Genomic DNA, 19,799 nt, shown 5'->3' on the forward strand with positions numbered 1-19,799 from the left:
GTTTCCGGTCGTGACACGGAGACCACGGAAATGCGTGTAAGACCGATGCTCGTCAGGATGTCCTGCAAACATGACGAAACGCCTTTGACGAAAACCGCAGGATCGTCCGCTTGGGCAGGAACCTTCCTTGATGCACGAGGTCGACAAGTAGTGCTTCTCCCGGTCCTGAGCACTCCAGTCGGAGATCTCCCAACCTTTGCGCCCACTGGGAAACTGTGGTAAGCAGATGGTCCGATGGAGGTCCACCGGACGACAGCTGCAATCCCACCTTCTGAAGCAGTCTGATATCTAAACCTTCTCTTTGTCCGGATCGATCAAGGTACAGCGTCAAGACGGCTCCCATGCAGGGAAGCCCTCGCAAACTGAGGTAGACTGAAAATGAAGTAGTGGCCGGTTTACCACCTAAAATGAGCTCTTGAGCGAGCGCAACGGTTGCTTCGGCATCTTCCTTCCCATCTCTGGTGTAATAATAGTGAATAGCAAGGGTTTCCAGAGACAAAAGGCGTTCCTCGAGTATCGCCTTCAATTTGGCAACGACAGTCTTGTCTACCTCAAGGACGCCCACTGCTTCGCACGCCCAGATCCAGTGCCTCGTTCTCAATCTCGCTAGCTCTTCTGGCTCTAGACGAATGCCCTCGCCCGAGGGCATAGATACAGCCTTCTGTTGGTCGTCCTGGATCCGAATGGCTCTAACGTATTCGGCTAGCCGCGCACTTCGAGAGACGCCGTCGAGCTTTTCGAGATCGGACGCCATCAGAGTGGTCTTGAGGGTAGTGAAGAAGCGCTTGCCGACTACGCGTAGAGTCTTCGCGTCTGCATGTCTACATGTCAAGCGAAAGGACAGAAGGTCTGTATCGTTCATATAGCCTGCGGCGGCCTCGACCAGCTCGGTGGGCATCTCATGAAAGGCGCGGTGAGACATGACTGTGAACGCTGAGACAGGTCGATGAGGTAACACAGGCGTGTAGAGATGCTGGAGCTTGTCGGCAAGCAGCGGTAGTGCGTCAAAGATGCAAGAGAACAAGACTGAACGCAAAGCGGGAGGTGTGCAAAAGTGATTGGGATGAAAGGTGTCACATCCAGAAGGTACATGCCAGATTTGAAGAAAAGCGCGTAGGCAGCGACGTAGGGATATTTGTTTGCTTCTCACGTCACCGCTTCAACGCTGTGCGACATCGCTAACCTTGCAAGGCAGGCACGCTGCACCTTTCCACCCAACAAGACAGGTATCGCAGCGACAAGACGACCTGACGAATTAGGCCACACATGTACTTTCGATCAACCCGAGATTTCTACGAAGACGATGATCTCTGCGATCAAAATCACCCCAAACCTGCATACCCTACACACCTCATATCATCAAATGACATCAATCAGGACACACGTTATAAATATCTTAATCTGATTTTCTCATATTTTCTATCTACGCCACGCACAGTCCCCCGTCTTATGCCCATAAGCATTCTCATTGCAATACCTCCTCGGATCCGTACTCTCAATACAAAACTCACACGGCACAGCATTAGGACTACTCGAGCGCTTCGACCCACCCTGTCCATAACCCATGCTACCCTGTTTTTTTATCAGCGCAGCCTGTTTGACCACATGAATGCATTTCTGTGAATTATGGGTATACGCCATGTGTCGTGTCAGAGGGTCTTTTTCGCAGTGTTCACAGTGCCAGACACTCACGCGGCAGTACGGTGCGGTGTGGTGATGGGAATCACACTTCTCACAGAAACGTGTGACGCCATACCCGCGGCCTTCTTTGATGGCGGTTTGGCCCGCGTTGTGGAGTTGCGCTTTGAGGTCTACGTAATGCAACTTATTGAGCGGGGCTTCGGTGGGAGGACAAAGCATGAGGAAAGCGGCGATCATGGTGCATACGATGTCGTTACCAGCGTTGTGAAGGTATGGTTCTTTGATGTCGTATTCGGAGAGGAGGTGTGCGAGGCGGATTTTGCGGGATGGGTTTACGAGGCCGTGTTCTACGGCCAGCACTTGTGTGTCGATTGTTGCGACGATAGTGCCGAGTTCCTCAAGGTCGAGACCAAAGCGCGATTTTATGACTTCGTAGTCATTCGAGACGGCGTGGCCGACGAAGATGATTGGACGTAGATTACCGTAGATGTCTCGGCGAGTGAAAACGCTGCGCAGCATTTCTTTCGCTTCTTTCACGCTGACAAAGGTTGTGCTGCCAAACTGGAAGGCATCCGGGTGCCCTTCGCAGAGGTCTTTGTTGGTGAGATGTGCGTGTGGTTTGATGCGCACGTGGTAGTTCTCCATGCTGGTGAGAATACCCCATGGTGATGAGGAAAATGTTTGTGGCACGGAACGCGGATTGAGAACAGATATTCCGAGTTCCGTGATGAAATGGTCATCGTGCTCGTACCACTCAGCATCAGAGGCCACGATAATAGCGTCTTGGAGTGCTGCGGCTGCAGCGGCACTGCCAAGCGGGATTTCGCTCCCACATCTCTGCATCCAATGCTGGAGGATAGCTGACTGCGTAAGACCTTGGTGTAATTCGGCTGCAATGAGAGATTTCAACTCTCTTGGTGAGACTGGATAAGACATGTCTGACAAAAGTGTATTGTGCGTGAAATCTGACCACCAAGTAGGTATTGAGGTTGGTGCGTAGGAGTATTCGGTGGTCGAAACGGAGGGAAGAGCAGGAAAGTCTTTCAAATAGGCTGAAACCTTCGTTGTGTAGTCATAGGCGAAATCTGAGTAGTGAATGGCGTTGTAGAGCTGATCCGCTTCGAACTCGGTTGAGGATTGAATCATAGTAAGAGTCATGATGTCTGAGTTTCGGTAGTTGCTGCAATAGTTTAATTGTAGAGTATGATTGGAAACAGGAAGTTAATTGTAGAGATGAGATGAGAGTGGGAAAGCAAGCGCAATGTATACATACTGGAACTGAAAACGTGATCTTGATGCCTGAAGGCGGCAGACTTTCGGTACCATGGTTGCACACTTTGACCACGGTTCTCGCAACGTATACCACCAATAAGGCATCTATACTTGTAAGCAGTACCGCGACGTTGCGACAATATTTCCAAACATTTCTTACACATTTGTTTGGCTAGTGGTGAGTGGGCGCCGAGTGAGGTGAGTAGCGTGGCACAGCCAATAGGCGCACCCCTGACTAAATGCTGCAGTAGGACTGACTGGAGGATAGAGCCATCCGATCAATGACTGTAACCTAGATAATTCCAGAACAAATATCAGAACACGTCGCAGCCATGGTACTATGCTGCTACCTGCGTGTGACTCTAAGAACGCGCTCTATCCCCAGGCCGGTCACGCTTCAAATGTATCTGAAGTAGAGGACATGGGCTCATGGACCGCGACTAACGGATGATGCAGCGGCTTCAAAGTTTCGACCTGTTCCCCAACATCGTGATGATCCCCAAGCCCAAAATGGACTTTAACCATTCGTGCCAACTTTGGCCGCATCAAAATTGGCGCGTTTTGTTGCAGCTTGCCTAACGTGAACTGAAGCGAAATACTGCCACGCCTGACAATTCCGAACCCTTTTAAAGCTACATCCTTAGAGAATAGCCATTCTAATAGAGACCTTGGATACCCTATCGTGTAGAAGTATCGGATGGTGTCTAGCTGCCCGCTCTCGAGCATGGAGCAAAACAAGGAGACGGCAGAGTCGTGAACGGTGGCCTCACTATACATCTTACACGGTATCTCAAGACCCACCGTTCGCAGATTCGGGTAGTGTCTTTCCAACAGTCTTACCAGCAATGCCCTTCTCGCTTCGCCGACGTCGTCGTCGCCAGGCCAACGTGATATTGAGAGGGGATTCCTCTCTCTCATCAGCTGGCTAGTGATGCTAAGACGACTAAGACTATTCTTCAAAACCTCCGGTAAGGTTTGCAGGAAGAAAATGGTATTCCATGTACAGTTTTCGAGAATGAGCTCGCTGCGAGACCAAAGGTACTGGAAAGCCTTGCTCGGGTTGACAATCCGATGATAGTATATACTGGAATGCGCAATTTCGGTGTAGTAATCGATCCACTCCTGTTCGTTGGCTTCGAGTATTCTCTTCGCCTCTATACGCAATCTTTTGGAAACCAGAAGCAAGGGTGTCGATATGGAGAAGATTTTATACGTCATCATAATCTCGGGGTAGGGATACTGGTCAATGACGGCTCCATTGGGATCGTTGCAAGAAACGTGGTAGAGTTCGTCTGGGGTTTCCTCTTTGTCCACTTCTGGAGGATGCAGCAGATCGAAGGTATGTAACCATGCTTCTAGTCCATGTCAGTTCTACTCTAGTGGCGATGGACGAGGCTCCATACGCGTGCTATTACCTGTGTCCGGCTCGTTGTACCCCGAATCTTGGATTTCCACCTCATCTGAATTGGTGTGTCGAAAGACCGCCCTTGGCTCAAGCGAATAATCGTAGATCATATCGCGAATTTCTTGCGGAAGGTTGTGCAGGCGGAAGCTACACGTTGTCAGTCTGATAAAATGATGATTGAAATGGGCACTGACACATGCAAATGCGCGGCGGCATCATCACACTCCGACCGCAATTCTCCCGCCATCTCTCTGGTCATTGCTGTCGGTGCGTGTGAAAACGTTCGCGAAGATGGGGTGGCGAAGCGCTCGCGGACTGCCCAGGTGAGGGATTGGCACTAGCGCGACGCGCTAAGATAACCCCTGGAGTCGCTGGAGGTCTCCAAGGCTCGTCAAAGCTCGGACCTGCCTTCTCCAAGAGCCTCGTCGTAAGTCTTTTCACAAGTAACGTTGACTCCGTCACGCAGTGCTGACAGTCGCGCGGATGCATAAGCTTAAAGATACTGCATCTTTTTATACCAAATTCTTTTACCACTGCGTAAACTTACTTCAAGAAGGTCGTTCTACCAAACGCAAGGCTGTTGTCTGGGCAAGGTTTCGGGGCAGCGGGCACTTCATTTCAAACACATCCTGACGGTTTACGCCGTGGTTCAGATTAACGTCCTGCCTGTATCCTGACGACCAACAAGACGACCGGAAGCCTTGACAGGACACATCACGGCAGCAGTGGCTGCGACCTCGTGATCTTGACAACGCGGCATGCCCCTAAGTCGCGCCATAGTTGAGACGCCAGTGAGGTAGGGGATATAGGTTCCTCAACCCCAGTCAGTAATGACCGATCCTCCTCTTCTGTCCCTCTATAATTGCATCCCTCTAATGTTATGTGTCTAAAAAAGATGGAATCTGTCTCCCTACGTGCACATCCGTAGTTCTCGTAGTCTTTGTACCAGAATCTCACGGTGTCCAAACGCCCGTTCTTGAGCATCTCGCACAGATAGTCCGAAGCCCCGTTCCAATTCATTTCCATGACTTCGTCTATATCTGGTACCTCAATCGCCACCGTCCGTAAGTTGGGAAAATTATCCGAGATCCAGTTTGTAAATAAGGCCCCGCCTCTTGATTGCTCTTTGGTCCACCGCGAGTATGCAATAAGACTTAGGAAATCATAAGGGAGCACCAGCCGGCGTACGCAAGATTTCAGCGAGTCTGGAAGATCTCTCAGGAAGAATATGGACTTGCCGTACTCGTGCAGGAAGACGAACTCGCAGCTGGCCCATAGATCAATGAGAGCTGCGCTTGGTGATGCGATGCGGTGTAAATATATGGACGCCAACAGAAGTCTCTCATAGTATTTCTTGGTGGTGGTTAGTACCTTCGTAACTTCCTCATTGGTGGCTTTAGACACAGCGAGTAAAGGCGTCGCTATCAAGATCTTGAAGGCCAAGACGGCGGTGTTTCCATCATCACGCGGGCTACCCGCGATTGACAAGTTGGGATCCTGCAAGTACTTGTCTCCTTCTAAATCTTCTTCGAAGCTGTCGGATCGATCGTCAACATCTTGCATATCTTCTGTAATTGCGTCAACACCAGGAACGCCGATCTAGCATGTTTCATACCTGGATGCAGCTCGAGATTGGGCAAGTGGTACGTAGGGTGTTGGTTGCACAAGCAACTGTGCCAAAGAATGACCCTCGGCTCTAGCGCATATTCGTAGATATAATTGCGAAGCTCTAGTGGAAGGTCTTGTAATCGGAAGCTAAGTGCTGTCAGTTTCAGTAACGCAGAAGTCAGACATTAAAAGTGCGTACACTTCCAGATGATCGGCAGCTTCGCCGCGAGAAGTTGGCAGTTCAGTAGTGGACATTTGAGGCTTTGCGGTCGTGGTTAAGGCTGTTCCATACCTGGGTGTGAATCGGAAGATAGTGGTGATTGCTGTGTAAATATGTAAGAGAGATCCGAGGGCTCTACTCAGGTGTTGAGGGACATTTTAGGTCGACGCGCTAGGACGCGTTTCAGAATGATGCGACAACTCCTCCGTGTGTCGCAACGATTACTGACACCGTTAGCGTTTTGGAGAGAACGAATCCCTCCCTTGTATGGTGATATTCTTACTCGAATAGTATGGCAGGTAGATGCAAAGGATTTGATTCGACTGAACATCAATGCCATGGTGTCGTGGAAACTGCGATGTGGGCGACTCAGTCGTCGTTGATTCATTTTGCATCAGGAGAAGGCAGCGAAGTAGTCTGTTGGTCTATGTGACATCGGGCTTCGGTATTGCACTCGCGAACACGATGATCGAAGAGCGCTCGCGGAAGGAGGGGGTCAGTCTGAGTCAAAGGCGCACTCTATTCTTTCGGAAGGAGGGGATAACACTAGCGCGACGCGCTGGGACGCGTCTCGCAAACGCTCGGACCTCTTCTAGTTTCCTCGCTCGAGCCTGGCGAGGCTCTTCACAAGTACCATCGACAAACACGCAGCCCCAAGAATTGCGCAAACTTGTGAAATTTACTTTTCTGCATTTTTTCCAATCTTTTACTGCTACTGCGAAATTTCACTTCATGACTGAGTACGCTAGGATTTAGACCAATGCCAGGGCTGTGTGCCGACGACCAGCAAGACGACAGGGAGTTTTGACAAGACACGTCGCAGCCGCAGTACTAAGCTGGCTTCCGCTCTTTTGTGATCTTCACAATGCGAAAGGCATGTAGTTCTCGCCATACCGCGGATCGAGCCGACGTACGAGAGATGGTCTCTTCCACCCCCTTTAGATAGAAGTCCACCTCACTGTAGTCATCAGGGTTGTTCCCCTCCATCGCCACGTTCCACAAGAAGAGTCTATCTGTCTGTACTGATATACGGTCACCTCTGTAATAGAACCACACAGTATCCAAGCGGCCCTCCCAAACCATATCGAGAACATATTCCGAAGGAGGAGTCCTGCCGACAAGCCACGAGTCGTAGTATGTCGGTATGATCTCGATCGCCATCTCACGTACGTTCGGGAAGTAATCCCGTATACTATTGGTAAACAAGGCATCCTCTTCAGGATTATTCGGCTCCCATACTGCGCGAGAATCCGAGCGGGGATGGGTAAGTGTAACAGATAAGGTGAGGTAGAGCCGACGAAGCGATTTCTTGAGCGAATCTGGAAGAAGTCTCAAGAAGAGGAGAGATGAGCCGGGTTGATGACCGAGGACTAGTTCACTGCGGGACCAGAGATCAAGGAAGGCGGGGCTAGGAGATTTGATGTGGTGTAGATGATGGATAGACTCTCGGATGGTCCGGGCCCAGGTTTTCTTCACGATTTCAATGACCCTTTTCACTTCCAAGTTCGTGAGTTTGGATACAGCGAGCCAAGGCGTCGCGATCAAGATTTTGAAGGATAGCATTCCGATTTGGCGATGAGTTACTCCTTCGATCTTTACGTTGGGATCGCTCCTAGCATCGTCATCAATCTCTTCGTCTGTCTCATCTGTGGAAAGGTCAATACTGGTACGGTTACAATGACAGTAAACATACTGGGTGGCAGATACAGTTCAGGTCGCTCGTAGCCGTTAACTTTAGGCCCGAATGAGTCATGGCGGAAGATTGCTTTGGGCTCGAAGGAGTACTCGTATATCTTATCACGAAGTTCTTGCGGAAGATCGCATAGAGGAAAGCTTGCAGCGTCAGCGCAGATGGTACAGCAATTAAGGCTGAGAGGTCTTACGTCTCTGAAAGCATGGCAGCTTCGTCACGTGTGGCATGCGATAGACCTGTCGCCATCTTGAATTACACAATTAGCCTCTAGGGTAAAGTCGTTGGATATGGTGCGTATATAATGAGTTGACAAGACTTGGTATTGTGACGCTCAAGCATGCGAGAAGGTTCTATTGTTCCGTGAACACAACCACAGTCATGCTCGATCGCGAGACCCTGGCTTTAGCGTGAGACGCTAGCGCGGGTTCCCTGGGCACTCGGACCGATAGTCATAAGCACAGCTTGATCACTACCGCAGAGAGAACACTCAATCCATGTGGACTGCGATCTTTTCTTTGTACCACCGTAACTGCATGAGACTTGATTTGAAGTGAATGTTTGGCATTAAAGTAAGTAAACTAGCCATGACCAGTAGCCGACGCATCCAGCGAGCGGCACATAACACCTAACTAGCCTCCTAAGCGCGGTAACCAATAAATAGGTTTGAGGGGTATATCGTTCAACGGTGATTCGATAAGCGAATCACAACATCATGCATCAACACATCGCGATGTAAACCGCTTACATCTTCTCCTGAGCGACAAGGCTAGCGCGCCTCTCCTCGTTGACGCTCTGGCGCCTCTCGATGTCAGCAGCCTGAGCTTCCGTGCCGAGGTGACCGGTGGGCAGCAAGTTAAGCTGATCTTCGTTCTTGTCCATGTTACGGTAGGCGAAGTGGAACGCAATACCGGTGACGAAGGAGATGATGGCTACACTTCCGTAGTTCCAAACGATGTGGGGATCGGCGGTAAGAGGAGTGAAAGCCTGGGCGAGGGCGGCAGAGAAGGCGGTGGTGAAGAGCTGGACGGACTGAACGAGCGACCTCATGTTCTTGGGAGCCTTGGTGAAGGCGTACTCGAGAGTGGTGACAGAGGCGAAGATCTCGGAGATGGCAATGAGGACGTAAACACCGGTAACAGCCCAGACAGTGATGTCGGTCTTGTAGTCTGCGTTTTGGTTCTCGTAGTAGCCGGAGGTCTTGTAGATGTAGTGTTGGAGAACCGCAGCCCAGACCATGGCGAAGGCTCCGAGGATGAAACCAGCGGTGATCTTCTTGATCGGAGTGAAGCGGATACCTCGCTTGCGGAGGAAGGGATAGATGAGAGAGTCCATGATAGGCACCTATAGCACGATTAGCATTCGATCTAGACGTTGGACCATTGGACAGTACTTACGATGATGATGATAGCGATGGGGTCCAAGTTGGAGAGAATGTCGTTGGGGACGCCGCCGAGCTTCATGGTGGCGCACATCTGGGTCAGGTTGGAGTCCATCTGGCGGTATGCAAGCCAGAAGATAGGCACCCAGAAGAAGACGGAGCAGGCAGCGAAACCACGAGCAACCTCATCAACCCAGGCGTCATCAAAGTTGTACCACTTGGGTGCGGCGGAGCCAAGGACGGAAGGCTTGACAGCGGTCCACATGTTGCCGTCGTTCCAGTTTTTCCAGGTCTTGACGGGGTTGACGCTCATTCCGCGTCCAAGAGCCTTGAAGAGAAGCTTGAAAGCAGGGCCCATAACGTTGCCGCTCGGGGGACGGAGGATGTAGAACTTCTTGCAGAAGATCAAGACGGGGAGAGCGATGATGAACATGACGGTGGGGATCAGGTACGCGAGCCAGAAACCGACGTATCGCTCAGCGTAAACCATGCTGATTTGACCGACCAGAGCACCGATGTTGATGAAGAAGTAGAACCAGTTGTAGATACGGGTGACCGTGACAGCGGGGTCGACAATGACGCGCTCAGTACCGCGTGTCTCAACGCGCATCTTCTCCTGAGGAACTTGTTCGGCGATAAGAGGGGCAATGTTGGGCTTGAAAGTTCCAGTTCCAAGACCCATGATGATGAGACCGAGGATAAAAACGCCGAGAGCAGTGTTGGAGTTCTCCAAGACAGACGGCGCAGCTGAGGCGACGAGGATCAAGTGACCGATTTCAGCGACCAAGACAGAGTACAGAATAGTCTTGAAACGACCAAGGTAGGTGTCGGCGATCCAGGCTCCGAGAAGCGGGCAGACGTAGACCCAGAAGGCGTTGAATGTAGTCAAACTGAAAGCAACCTGCTTGCCCATGTTGAGGGCACCGGGTTGAGCCTCAGCATCATCTGGGTCGGTGGCGGCTCCAGTGGGAGTAGTGAGCGGCTTAGCGATGTAGTTGGAGTATACAGCAACAGTTCCGTAGTAACTCATACGCTCGACAAGCTCAACGAAAGCGATCTGAAGTCAAGTCAGTGTTTGTCTCACGTGCTCTGTGAGTGCGATCACGTACGGTGAAGATCTTCCATGGAATCCTAGCGGGCACACGGCGAAGCGTGGCGAGCTCCTCATCGGTGGGAAAGTCATCAGCCTCGTTGAGGTAGCTGTCCTGGAGCGTGGCCTTGCCCTCGGAGTGGAGGTAGGCGGGCGCAGAAGTTGTGTGCATCTCGGGGTGCTTGCGCGTGGGGTCGCCAGAAGCGTCAATAAGAGCGGGGTCCAAGCCGACAGCTTGCTGCAAGGGTTGTAAGCAAGTATGCAATGGAGCTTGGGAAGAGTATACTCACGACTTCACCGGCGTCACCAACAGGCATGATGGGCGTGCACCTAGGTCGTTTGACAATGAAGGTGGACCGTGGTTGAGTGGCTGGGAAAGCAGCCAGGTGATTGTTTATGGGGTGCGGCGAGGAGAAGAGAGACCCTGACGAGCAAAGAGAATGGGGTGGTGGTGCATTTAATTTGAGCACGCGAATCACGGGTCCGACGTCGTGCTCTACAGCTTCAGGCCCGATAAGGAAGGCGCGCACACCGACACAGGGATGGGCACCGTATCGACTCCTTCACCACCGTCTGTCCATCAGCAAACGCATTGCCACCGCGGCTGTTGTGCCCGGAAAGGCATTCGGCGCGTGCGCGATAGGTGCTGCACGATGCTCTTTTCGCACCGCATCGCCGAGGCGTCCTGGGCTACTCAAGCCTCGCCAAGTTGCTAACCACCACTGGCAAGCAGCGAGACAAGAAGAGCTTGCTGGTTCCAAGATAACAATTACCTGTGGCGCCCCAGTCGCATGCCATCGACTAACCTCCTGCCTAAAGCAGGTGGTCGCGGGGTAGCGATAGTCGTCCCCAAGAAATGCCCAGAGCCACTAGCTCGCGCCTCCAACGACTCTGGTCTTGGAGGCCCAGCCCATGGCCCATGCATTCTTCAATCGCGGTATCAGCGACCTTGCTCTTTTTGACCGCAAACGCGGTTATCTGCGGGTGATAGCGTTGGAATAGCGTCGATACAAACGTTCTGGAAGACGACCGCAGCGATTGATTCGGACAAGACATCGAGGAGGCTGGCGGGATGCAGGCCAGACGTTCCCACCAACAACCACGCTGTGGGGCCGCCTGCAGATAGACAAGATAATGGCTCGAAGCTTGGGATACGGACAACGGCTTAGCCAATCGCGCCATACAGCCAAGACTTCCTCCGAACGCTACCATTCGCTCCTCCGAGGGCCATCCTGCCAGGGCTATCGTCGAGGCGGGTCTCCCGAATGTTCTCTGCGTTGCCCAAGACCTGGGCAACGGACCCCGATCGTATTTGCGGCCACGGTAATTGCACGCTCAGGGGACGGACATGCGACATGCGACACCACGACACCGGGTACCGGCATCAAGAATTTCGAGCGACGAGACAAGCCTCGGCCAGCGGATATGAAGACGCCGTGGCAGCGGTTGAGGCTTCCTGCCCAGACGCGGTATGCAAGGGCTTATTCACGCCACCCTTTGAGATACGGGCTCAGTGGTGTGCGGTAATCATACGGCGCGCTGAAGTGGTGTCGCGCCTATCCTCGACGGACCTGGTCAGATGCGCGGTCCTTTTTCGCAAATAGAGCGTATCGACGGTGATGAGGTTGATAGGGTAAAAGACGGGGATTGGGGGAACTCAAGATCGACACGTCGCCTAAATTAAGCTTGATGAAGACCTCGGCCGGCAAGCGCGATGCCGCACGTGAGCAGGTACTCTACCGTTACGGTTCCGGCTTTATTGGAACGCCTCGCCACGCCAGAACCACGGATAAGCGTCTGCGGTGTTGGCAGTTGGTCCCAAGCTTTTTGCCGTCGCTTCTATGACGCGACGCTGAGCTTGTTGATTTTGCAGACCATTCCATCATGAGCATGCAGCACTCGCATACTATCGCCAGGGCTCTCTACATCTATCAAAAAGCAGGCTTAGCCGAGACATAGTCAGCACCGTATACTGACTTCAGGGCTGCCTTGGTACAAAACGGCTAAAGCCTACTAGGAGGACACGAGGAATAGTGCATGGTCCGTTTGTCGACTACGCTGGTACTCTCCATGTGCTCGGTACCACGCGCATGTCAGAGCGCTGAGTCTAGCCAAGGCCACGGTGAGGTAACAGAAAGGTTCGCACCTTCCCAACGCTGAGGTAGTAGCTACGGCTGGATCCCGCCCCGTCTGACCCCGCCGCCTGTCGCTTCCCCATCCGTTCTCAAACTCGACAATCTCCACCATCAGCGCCGGACATTCGTATACGTGTGTTACAGCACATGGCACGCCTAATGACAATTCTTAATTCCCACGTAACGCCTAATAGATGATCAGTCATCGGGATTCCTGGACTCCAATCTTTACTGGCAACAAGAGCGGCCTGAGCTACCTGCAATGTCTCACGGTAGAGATCATTGGCTCACTTGAATGCATACACCAATCGCTTCGACTGTCATCACGCCAGGAACCGGTACAGGTACGACTATCACGCGCAGACTGTACCGGGTGGTGCAAGTATGCGTGAGATCCTTAGCACCGACATAACTAACTTCCTTTGGTACAATTTGCTGACATACGAGTCACACGAGTACCTGCACTGCGCAGTGTCGAAGAACGTATACTGCACATGTTGCATGGAGTTTACCGATTGGATCCTTTTGAATCTCTAACACGCAGTACACTCCGCTTCTTGACTTCCGCTAGCACAGAGGTTGAGGATTGCGATCTCTCTCATTTGATGAGGAGTACCTTTGCGTATGTGGTTGCTTCCACTAGCACCTTTCCACATCTTTAGATCCCACCCCCTCAAAACACCCTCCCATTCTCCTGCAGCGCCCTCACCCTCTCGGGCGTAACAACACTCAAACTAACCGCCCCACCGATAACAATGCCCAACAACAAAACCACAAACAACCACAACACCTCCACCCTCCCATCCCCATCCTTCCTACCCCTCCCCCCAGGCGCATACGGCCCCACCATCTTTTTCAACGGCTGCACCCCATTCCTCTGCGCAAACTCATACCCCCTCTTCATGCCAGGTAACCCATCGATACTAAGCTGGCTCTTCCACGCCCAGTAGTAGTCCATTGATTCTTTCTCGTCGCCAGCCTGGTACTTTGCGTCTTTCTTTCTGAAGTGTTCGTTCAGAATGTCGCGGTGGCCAACAAAGTCGTAGTAGGGCACGCTGAAACCGCAGGAAGTGCCGCATTGGTGCACATCTACCATGATGATACTGCGGGAACCGGGGATAGTTTCGACTTTGTGCTCTCGTATGAAGCTTTCGTATTCTGGGGTTCCGTTTTCTATGGCGCGGCCCTCGCCCCAGATACGCACAATTTTTGGCGGACCAGTAAAGGCCATGAACATGACACAAATACGACCATTACCTGGCTCGTGCAGATGTGCATGCGTTTCTACGCCACTGCCGGTGAGATCCATATACCAAAACGTTCGTTCGTTCAGGACGCCAAAGTTCTGACCTCCTTTCGGGGAGATGTTGATGTGACCGTCGCCTGAGAGGGGCGCGGTGCCCACCCAAAGCATTTGTTGTTCTTTGATCCATGGGATGAGGCTGTTCGGTATGGTTTCGTAGAAGACGCCCATCTTGGTGGTGAGACGAGGTGTGCGGGTTTCGGGTGAGATGGAAGGTGGTGGATGATTGGCGGGCTTATTTGGTATTTCGGCTGGGATGAATTAGGGTAGCGGATGGGTGCTGTTGATGGTGATGGTAATGCTGAGGTAAAGGTTGATAGGGAATGAGAGTCCAGCAATCAGGAAAGCAGCAACCTTCAGTTTGAACAACAACCGACGTCCGCAGATAACACCCTTATTCAATGTCGTGAGACCAGACCTTAAATCTCACCCTCCCTATGATTCACAACTTCGCCAGTTCAACAGTCCAACCGTACAACAGTGATCAATCCGCGGCCGGTATCGGCGTTACGTAAGCCCGCCTGTGTTGTCGACCGTCTAAACTATACTTCACACAGACAAGGTTTCTCGTGTTCGTTATGACTTGTTGATCGCAGAGCACGTCTTCATGCAGATAGTGATGTATGGAGACGCAGGCATCCGAAGGGTTCGGCTAGTGGGTAGCTGCAGCGGGGTATGCGATTGGGGTAAGCCGAGGGTCTTGGAAGCTCTGACGTTGCATGATTGGTTGAATGGGATTGGTTGAATGGGAGGTACGGGGTGAGGATCGGGGTATTGCAGTAGATACATTGGAAGTGTGTATACATGGTTCATATGATGCATACGCAGTATGGCGCCGCAGAGACATGATCGTGGTTTACCAAACTCGAGGGTATGGATGTTTACATGGCACACCCAACATCGCCCTTCAAAACTCCTATACGTCCTTTACTTCTCGACTATAGAATGCAATCGAAGCCACTATTTCTTCGGCAGCTCCCGGAACACTTCCTTGAAGATCTTCTTGCTATTGTACAGGTTCACTAACCTCAAGCGCTCATTGTCCAAATGCGCGCTATCACTTGCTTGACCGCACGGCAGATGCGCGGCTGGAGCGTTGAACTCTTTCTCCAAGAATCTTATACTGGGGATAGAGCCACCTTCCCGGATGTACAGAGGCTTACGAGACGCTGCTTCGCTTCGAGTGTAGTCCGGGGTCGAGTTGCCAGATGATGGGACAGGTCCTGCAAGAGCCGGGTCGGATGAGTTGGCCAGGGTATTTGATGTTGCTGGTGCAGGCTTGTCTTTGGTAGTAGGCGTTGAAGGCTCGGCCGCTGCTCGTGATAATGGCGAGAAGTAGTCGGGCGGCTGAACTACAGACATGCTTTCCCTTCTCTGTCCAAGTGTTGGACCCCATACTGACATGATGGCGCGCTCAAGCGTCTGGAAGATCTCGTTGTTGAAGTCACCAAGCCACGGCTCGGCTTGGTGGTCGATTGTTACCTTGAGCTGGTTCTTTGAGTCCAGATCTTCGAACTCAGATTGCATGAAGGACTTGAGACTCTCTGCTACGTCGCCAGCTTCTTGATTCGGTACCAGTCGTATCGATAAGGCAGCCTTAGCAAGACGAGGGATGATAGTTGAGTTATCAGGACCAGAAGTCTGGAAGCGATGGATGGTGAGGGAAGCCTCTCGCCATCTGCGCATCAATGACTGTGCTAGCTCTCCTGCATCGCCGAGATCTGGGTTACCACGCAAAAGTGTTTCGGTAATCTCGGTATAGAGCCCCTCCTCATCCTCTGTCAAAGGAAGAATAGGGTCATAGAAACCTGGAATTTGAACCTTGCCGTGTCGTGCAGTCAATCGTGAAAGCAGCATGACAAGATCTTTAAGCGGTTCGTCTAGCAAAGCACTTCCATCCACACCACTGTGCAAGTCAGGATGCTTACTCTCAATCTGCACAGTAGCATGTATGACTCCTCGGAGTCCGTAAGTCAGGCAAGGTACGTGGTCGTCGAGCCAATAGCTGTTGGCCAGGAGGATCCAGTCAACATCACCAATCAAATCTTTCCTGGCTTGCACAGCCCTTTCAAAACCGCGAGAGCCACTCTCCTCTTCACCTTCTATGAGGAAGATGATGTCGGAATCCAGGCGCTGTTCGTTTGCAAGCTCATGAGCCGCGTAGATGGCAGCCATAATCGGCCCTTTGTTGTCAGACGTCCCGCGACCATATAAATAACCTCCCTCTCCCGTCAGCTCGAAGGGATTGTGTTTCCATTTGCGGTGATCGTTTTCTGCAGGGATAACATCGTAGTGTCCATAGAACAGAATTTTCTTGCGTGAGGCCGCTGTAGCCGGGTTGCCGCGAAATTTCGCAAACACAATTGGGTTGTACTCGCTTGTGTTGATCATCTCGGTAACAGCGCCAAAATTCTGGAAGACGGAACGCAAGTAAGACGCCCCTCTACGACAGTCAGCGCGATATTTGGGCAGCGACGATACGGTCCGAAAAGACACGAACTGTCTCAATGACTCCACCATGAGATCTGCGCAACGCATTAGTTGGGCAAATCAAAGTTTCGGATGTGTACAAACCGTTGTTGCTTCTGCGTGAGACGGCGTTGGGCTCCGCACAATCTCTGACTTCCCAGATAACCACAGTATTGTCATTGCCGCCGGTAACGAGGGTTGGCTTATCGTTGTATCTGGTAAACGCGGAAGCGAGAATTAGGCCGTCGTGTGCCTTGAAGGTCGTGATGGTTTCGTAATGCTCGTTGAATTTCTATCTATGTTAGTCATGGTTCTTACAAAGCCGTAAAGGAGACTCACCTGCATTACACCAGTTTTACCACCAGCGTACAGAACGCCGGCACCCAGTGTTAGGGTATGAACATCACCGGTAGTCGCTTTCAGACTTCGCACTAGTTGTCGGGTTTCAAGATCCCACACGTTGACCTCGCCGTCGAAGCGCCCACTGTATAGGAAAGAGCCCTCTCTTGCGAGTGAAAGTATGGATTCACCTTCCTCCCTTCCATCTTCCAATGTGTAAAGGCTTGTGATGGCACCCCGCTGTGCGGGATCTATGCGCCACAGCAAGATACGCCCGTCTCCTCCACCCGAGACCAGAATCTCCTCGGATGGCGCCTCCGGTATGATGCCGCTGCCCAGGAGCATGCAATGTACGTATCCGTAGTGGGCGAATTGGCAGATGTCATGGCTGTCGATTTGCAGTTCTTGCCCGCCTACTGCGTCGCGTGGTCTCGTATCTGCCCCGCTGGGCTTCGGGGTTTGCGCGCCGCCAGGTCCTAGGGAGTCGAAGAATTTGTTCTTTCGCTCTGCAGGATGCGATGACAGGCTCGGGGCCGGTCTAGTGTCTTTCTCTTTCAAATCGTACCACTGCTACTGTCAGCCCATGCATTTCAGTTCAGTCTTGTTTCCTACTTGGATGCTTGTGTTCTGGGCTCCGAGGTAGACGGTACGATGTTGGGAGGAGTATGCGACGCAGAAGATGTCTCCGATATCGTATGGCGACCAGAGCGCGTAGAGGTGTCTGAAGGTCGACGTGCACCAGACCTAACAACTCAGCATACACCGACGATGGACGTTCCAGACTCTCTCACATTGACGATCGGATCTGCTGCGCTCGAGAACAGCCACTTGCGGTCATGCGACAGACACAAGCCGAGCACGCTGCCCTTGTGCGCATGGATGACACTGCGTCGCTCGTAGGTATCGAGGCTGAACACCTGCACGTCATGAGCCTGGCGCCTCTGGAGCTCGCTTAGACACGTACTAGGATCTCCCCGCCCTGTGTTCCAGCGAAGATGTACTGTGATGACACTGCTAATGCGAGGATCGATTTGTCGTGCTTCATCCGATGCGCAAGGGCCGGCGTTCGATTGCCATCTGGGCCAGCCTTCTCTGCGCCCTGCGTCTCTAGGATGCCGTCATTATGCGGAGGCGCTGCTGCTGGCATGGTCAGCCCGGCTTGGTGTTGTGTCTCTGGAGTGAGTGCATGGTCGCGTGTAAAGGTTTCGCGACTTGGTGGGAGCGATGACGGCACATTCAGGGTCCAGGGCCAAAAGCGCCGGCTGCGGGGCCCTGATGCATCACCGATGGACGCAGCAACTCGACTAGACGTACCTCTTAGTCCTACACCTAGAGCTGTCTTCACTTCCTGCGATGTAAGCGACGCTGACAAGATGCACATGGTCCGTCTTTCTGCTGAGCTACAGCCTGCGAGGAGATGGAACGGAAAGATGGCAGAAGAAGAAAGTCCCGCGCTGTGCGATAGCGGTGCCTCCCTTACCGTGCTCGAAAGAGGCAGCCGTTGATCGGCTTCATCTACCTCGTTCAGCGTAATATCTGAGGACGTCTCGTCGTCGCTAGGTGACCTCTCAGGGGAGCTCGAGCTTTGCTGCTCGCACTGAGTAACGAGCTCACCGCTCCTACATGGCGAGCGATCTCGCTGCAATGACGCCATATCTCAAGGTGGGAGTGTGCTTCACAGTAAGCTGAGATCACGGAATAGCATCACTGCTTCCTTTTTCTCGATGGCCATATCAGCATATCTCACAGCAAGCGCAGTGGTGCCAACATATGTGCACCAGCGTGCAGTCGACGTATGCACGTGTCGTACAACTTGGCGGCGCGCTGTCAATCATGCAGTCGCTCCCTAGTCTGCGAGCTCTGAATAATAGATAGTTCACCGTTCGCAGGCCCGAATACGTGGTCGCAGCGTAGAGAGCGGCTTCCGACGTTGAGCTACCAATTGTAAATGACGCGGTTGGTGTGGCCCACCTCGAGTCGCTCCAGCTGCTAAGGAGACTTAGGACAGCCTCACGGGAACATGCATATCAGGGCGCGGGAGGCTGGAGGCTGCCGCATGCAGGTCGAAGAGATAGAGTGAGGATCGTCGGTGTGCATTCTGGAACACTCTGCCGCCAAGTTTGAGGATTGCGAAGCGCGGCCGAAGATTGGACAGGATGGGAAATCGGCGAGCAGAGATGCCTGTGTAGAGTGTAAATGGGACCAGTAGCCTTGATCGCCTGCGGGTAATGAATCGTCGATAATGCCTCACCAGCACCACCAGGGAGTGCCTTCCTGTCTGCGTTGAAAACGTGGGAAAAGTGGGTTGAGAAAAAGGAGCGTGGGACCCCAACCAAACTACAGCCATACTGCTGGCGATGACCAAGACTGTCCAACCTCCGACAGCCTCGATATGACGCAGCTTGCGTAATCTTCGCAGATTTTCAACCTTCTCAGCTCGACGTTGACAGCCTTTTGGAGTCTCGGCCGCGACGATAGAGCGCACCGCCACAGACGCCACAGCAGCACCGCCACGGCTGGCGCGGTAAGGGCAACCTTCCCAGCTGAAGGCTACCAGAGGCTGAACCCAGAGCCGATCATGCCAACTGGACAATGATTGACAATCTCGATTCCAGCCGGCTCCAGATTGGGGTTTGGGCAGCAACAGTCGGGTTATGGCTGCCAGGGCCTGCATCGTTGCATCAGCACGCGTGAGAACTGAGGCTGCCGAAAATTAGTTGTCCAGTCGCTGTCACGACACGTTCACGATGGCTGCAGTAATAAAGCAAGACAGCCATCCGCACCAATGGCAGGCGAAGCCGGGGCCTCAGTGCTGCAGCGTCTCGCTGCCCGCATAGCCGGCGCCAGGGAAGCGCCTCCAGTTACATGGCGACACGCGCTGCGACTATGCCCGGACTGCACTGGTTGAGTCTTCACGCCGCAGCCCACGAACCAGGGCGAGACGTCACAGACAAGCGATGCGAAGTATGCGGGCAGTCTCGTGAATGGCTTTGCTGCAGGCCGCTTCGGCCACTCTGGTCGCACCCCGCGCTCCACCACCATCATGGCTGCGTGTCGCGGTCGGTAGAAATCGCCTCATTCCGCGCGTAGTGTTCCGACAATAGCGCCGTCAGGAGTGACTCTGAAATTCCTTATAGTCGCAGCCTGGCCGCGACGACTTGGTGATCCAGGTGGGACCTTGTGGAGTTGCGCCAGCTGCCGTTTCCGCGAGCACTGACTGATACATGCTCACCGCCGCCTTTTAGG

At 52.7% G+C, this 19,799-nt stretch overlaps 4 protein-coding genes across 4 annotated transcripts; all 4 read right to left on the minus strand.

Moving 5' to 3' along the window:
• Positions 1–1,583: 1,583 nt before the first annotated feature.
• J4E86_000193 (uncharacterized protein) lies at positions 1,584–2,799 on the minus strand (the record flags this gene model as incomplete). Its single annotated transcript, XM_051440769.1, has 2 exons — positions 1,584–1,617; positions 1,757–2,799. 2 exons carry the CDS (start codon positions 2,797–2,799, stop codon positions 1,584–1,586), a joined length of 1,077 nt encoding a protein of 358 aa, XP_051306940.1.
• A 5,781-nt stretch (positions 2,800–8,580) lies between these two features.
• J4E86_000194 (uncharacterized protein) lies at positions 8,581–10,624 on the minus strand (the record flags this gene model as incomplete). The annotated part of the gene is made up of 4 exons (XM_051440770.1): positions 8,581–9,180; positions 9,234–10,274; positions 10,327–10,545; positions 10,598–10,624. 4 exons carry the CDS (start codon positions 10,622–10,624, stop codon positions 8,581–8,583), a joined length of 1,887 nt encoding a protein of 628 aa, XP_051306941.1.
• Positions 10,625–13,115: 2,491 nt separating this feature from the next.
• J4E86_000195 (uncharacterized protein) lies at positions 13,116–13,916 on the minus strand (the record flags this gene model as incomplete). Its single annotated transcript, XM_051440771.1, has 1 exon — positions 13,116–13,916. The coding sequence occupies one exon, from the start codon at positions 13,914–13,916 to the stop codon at positions 13,116–13,118; it is 801 nt and encodes a 266-aa protein (XP_051306942.1).
• A 789-nt stretch (positions 13,917–14,705) lies between these two features.
• On the minus strand, positions 14,706–17,700 carry J4E86_000196 (uncharacterized protein; the record flags this gene model as incomplete). The annotated part of the gene is made up of 6 exons (XM_051440772.1): positions 14,706–16,270; positions 16,320–16,506; positions 16,554–17,120; positions 17,166–17,297; positions 17,345–17,470; positions 17,518–17,700. 6 exons carry the CDS (start codon positions 17,698–17,700, stop codon positions 14,706–14,708), a joined length of 2,760 nt encoding a protein of 919 aa, XP_051306943.1.
• Positions 17,701–19,799: the final 2,099 nt, after the last annotated feature.

Source organism: Alternaria arbusti (assembly GCF_024043155.1).
Source record: "Alternaria arbusti strain BMP 1465 chromosome Unknown scaffold_1, whole genome shotgun sequence".
Classification (NCBI taxonomy): domain Eukaryota; kingdom Fungi; phylum Ascomycota; class Dothideomycetes; order Pleosporales; family Pleosporaceae; genus Alternaria; species Alternaria arbusti.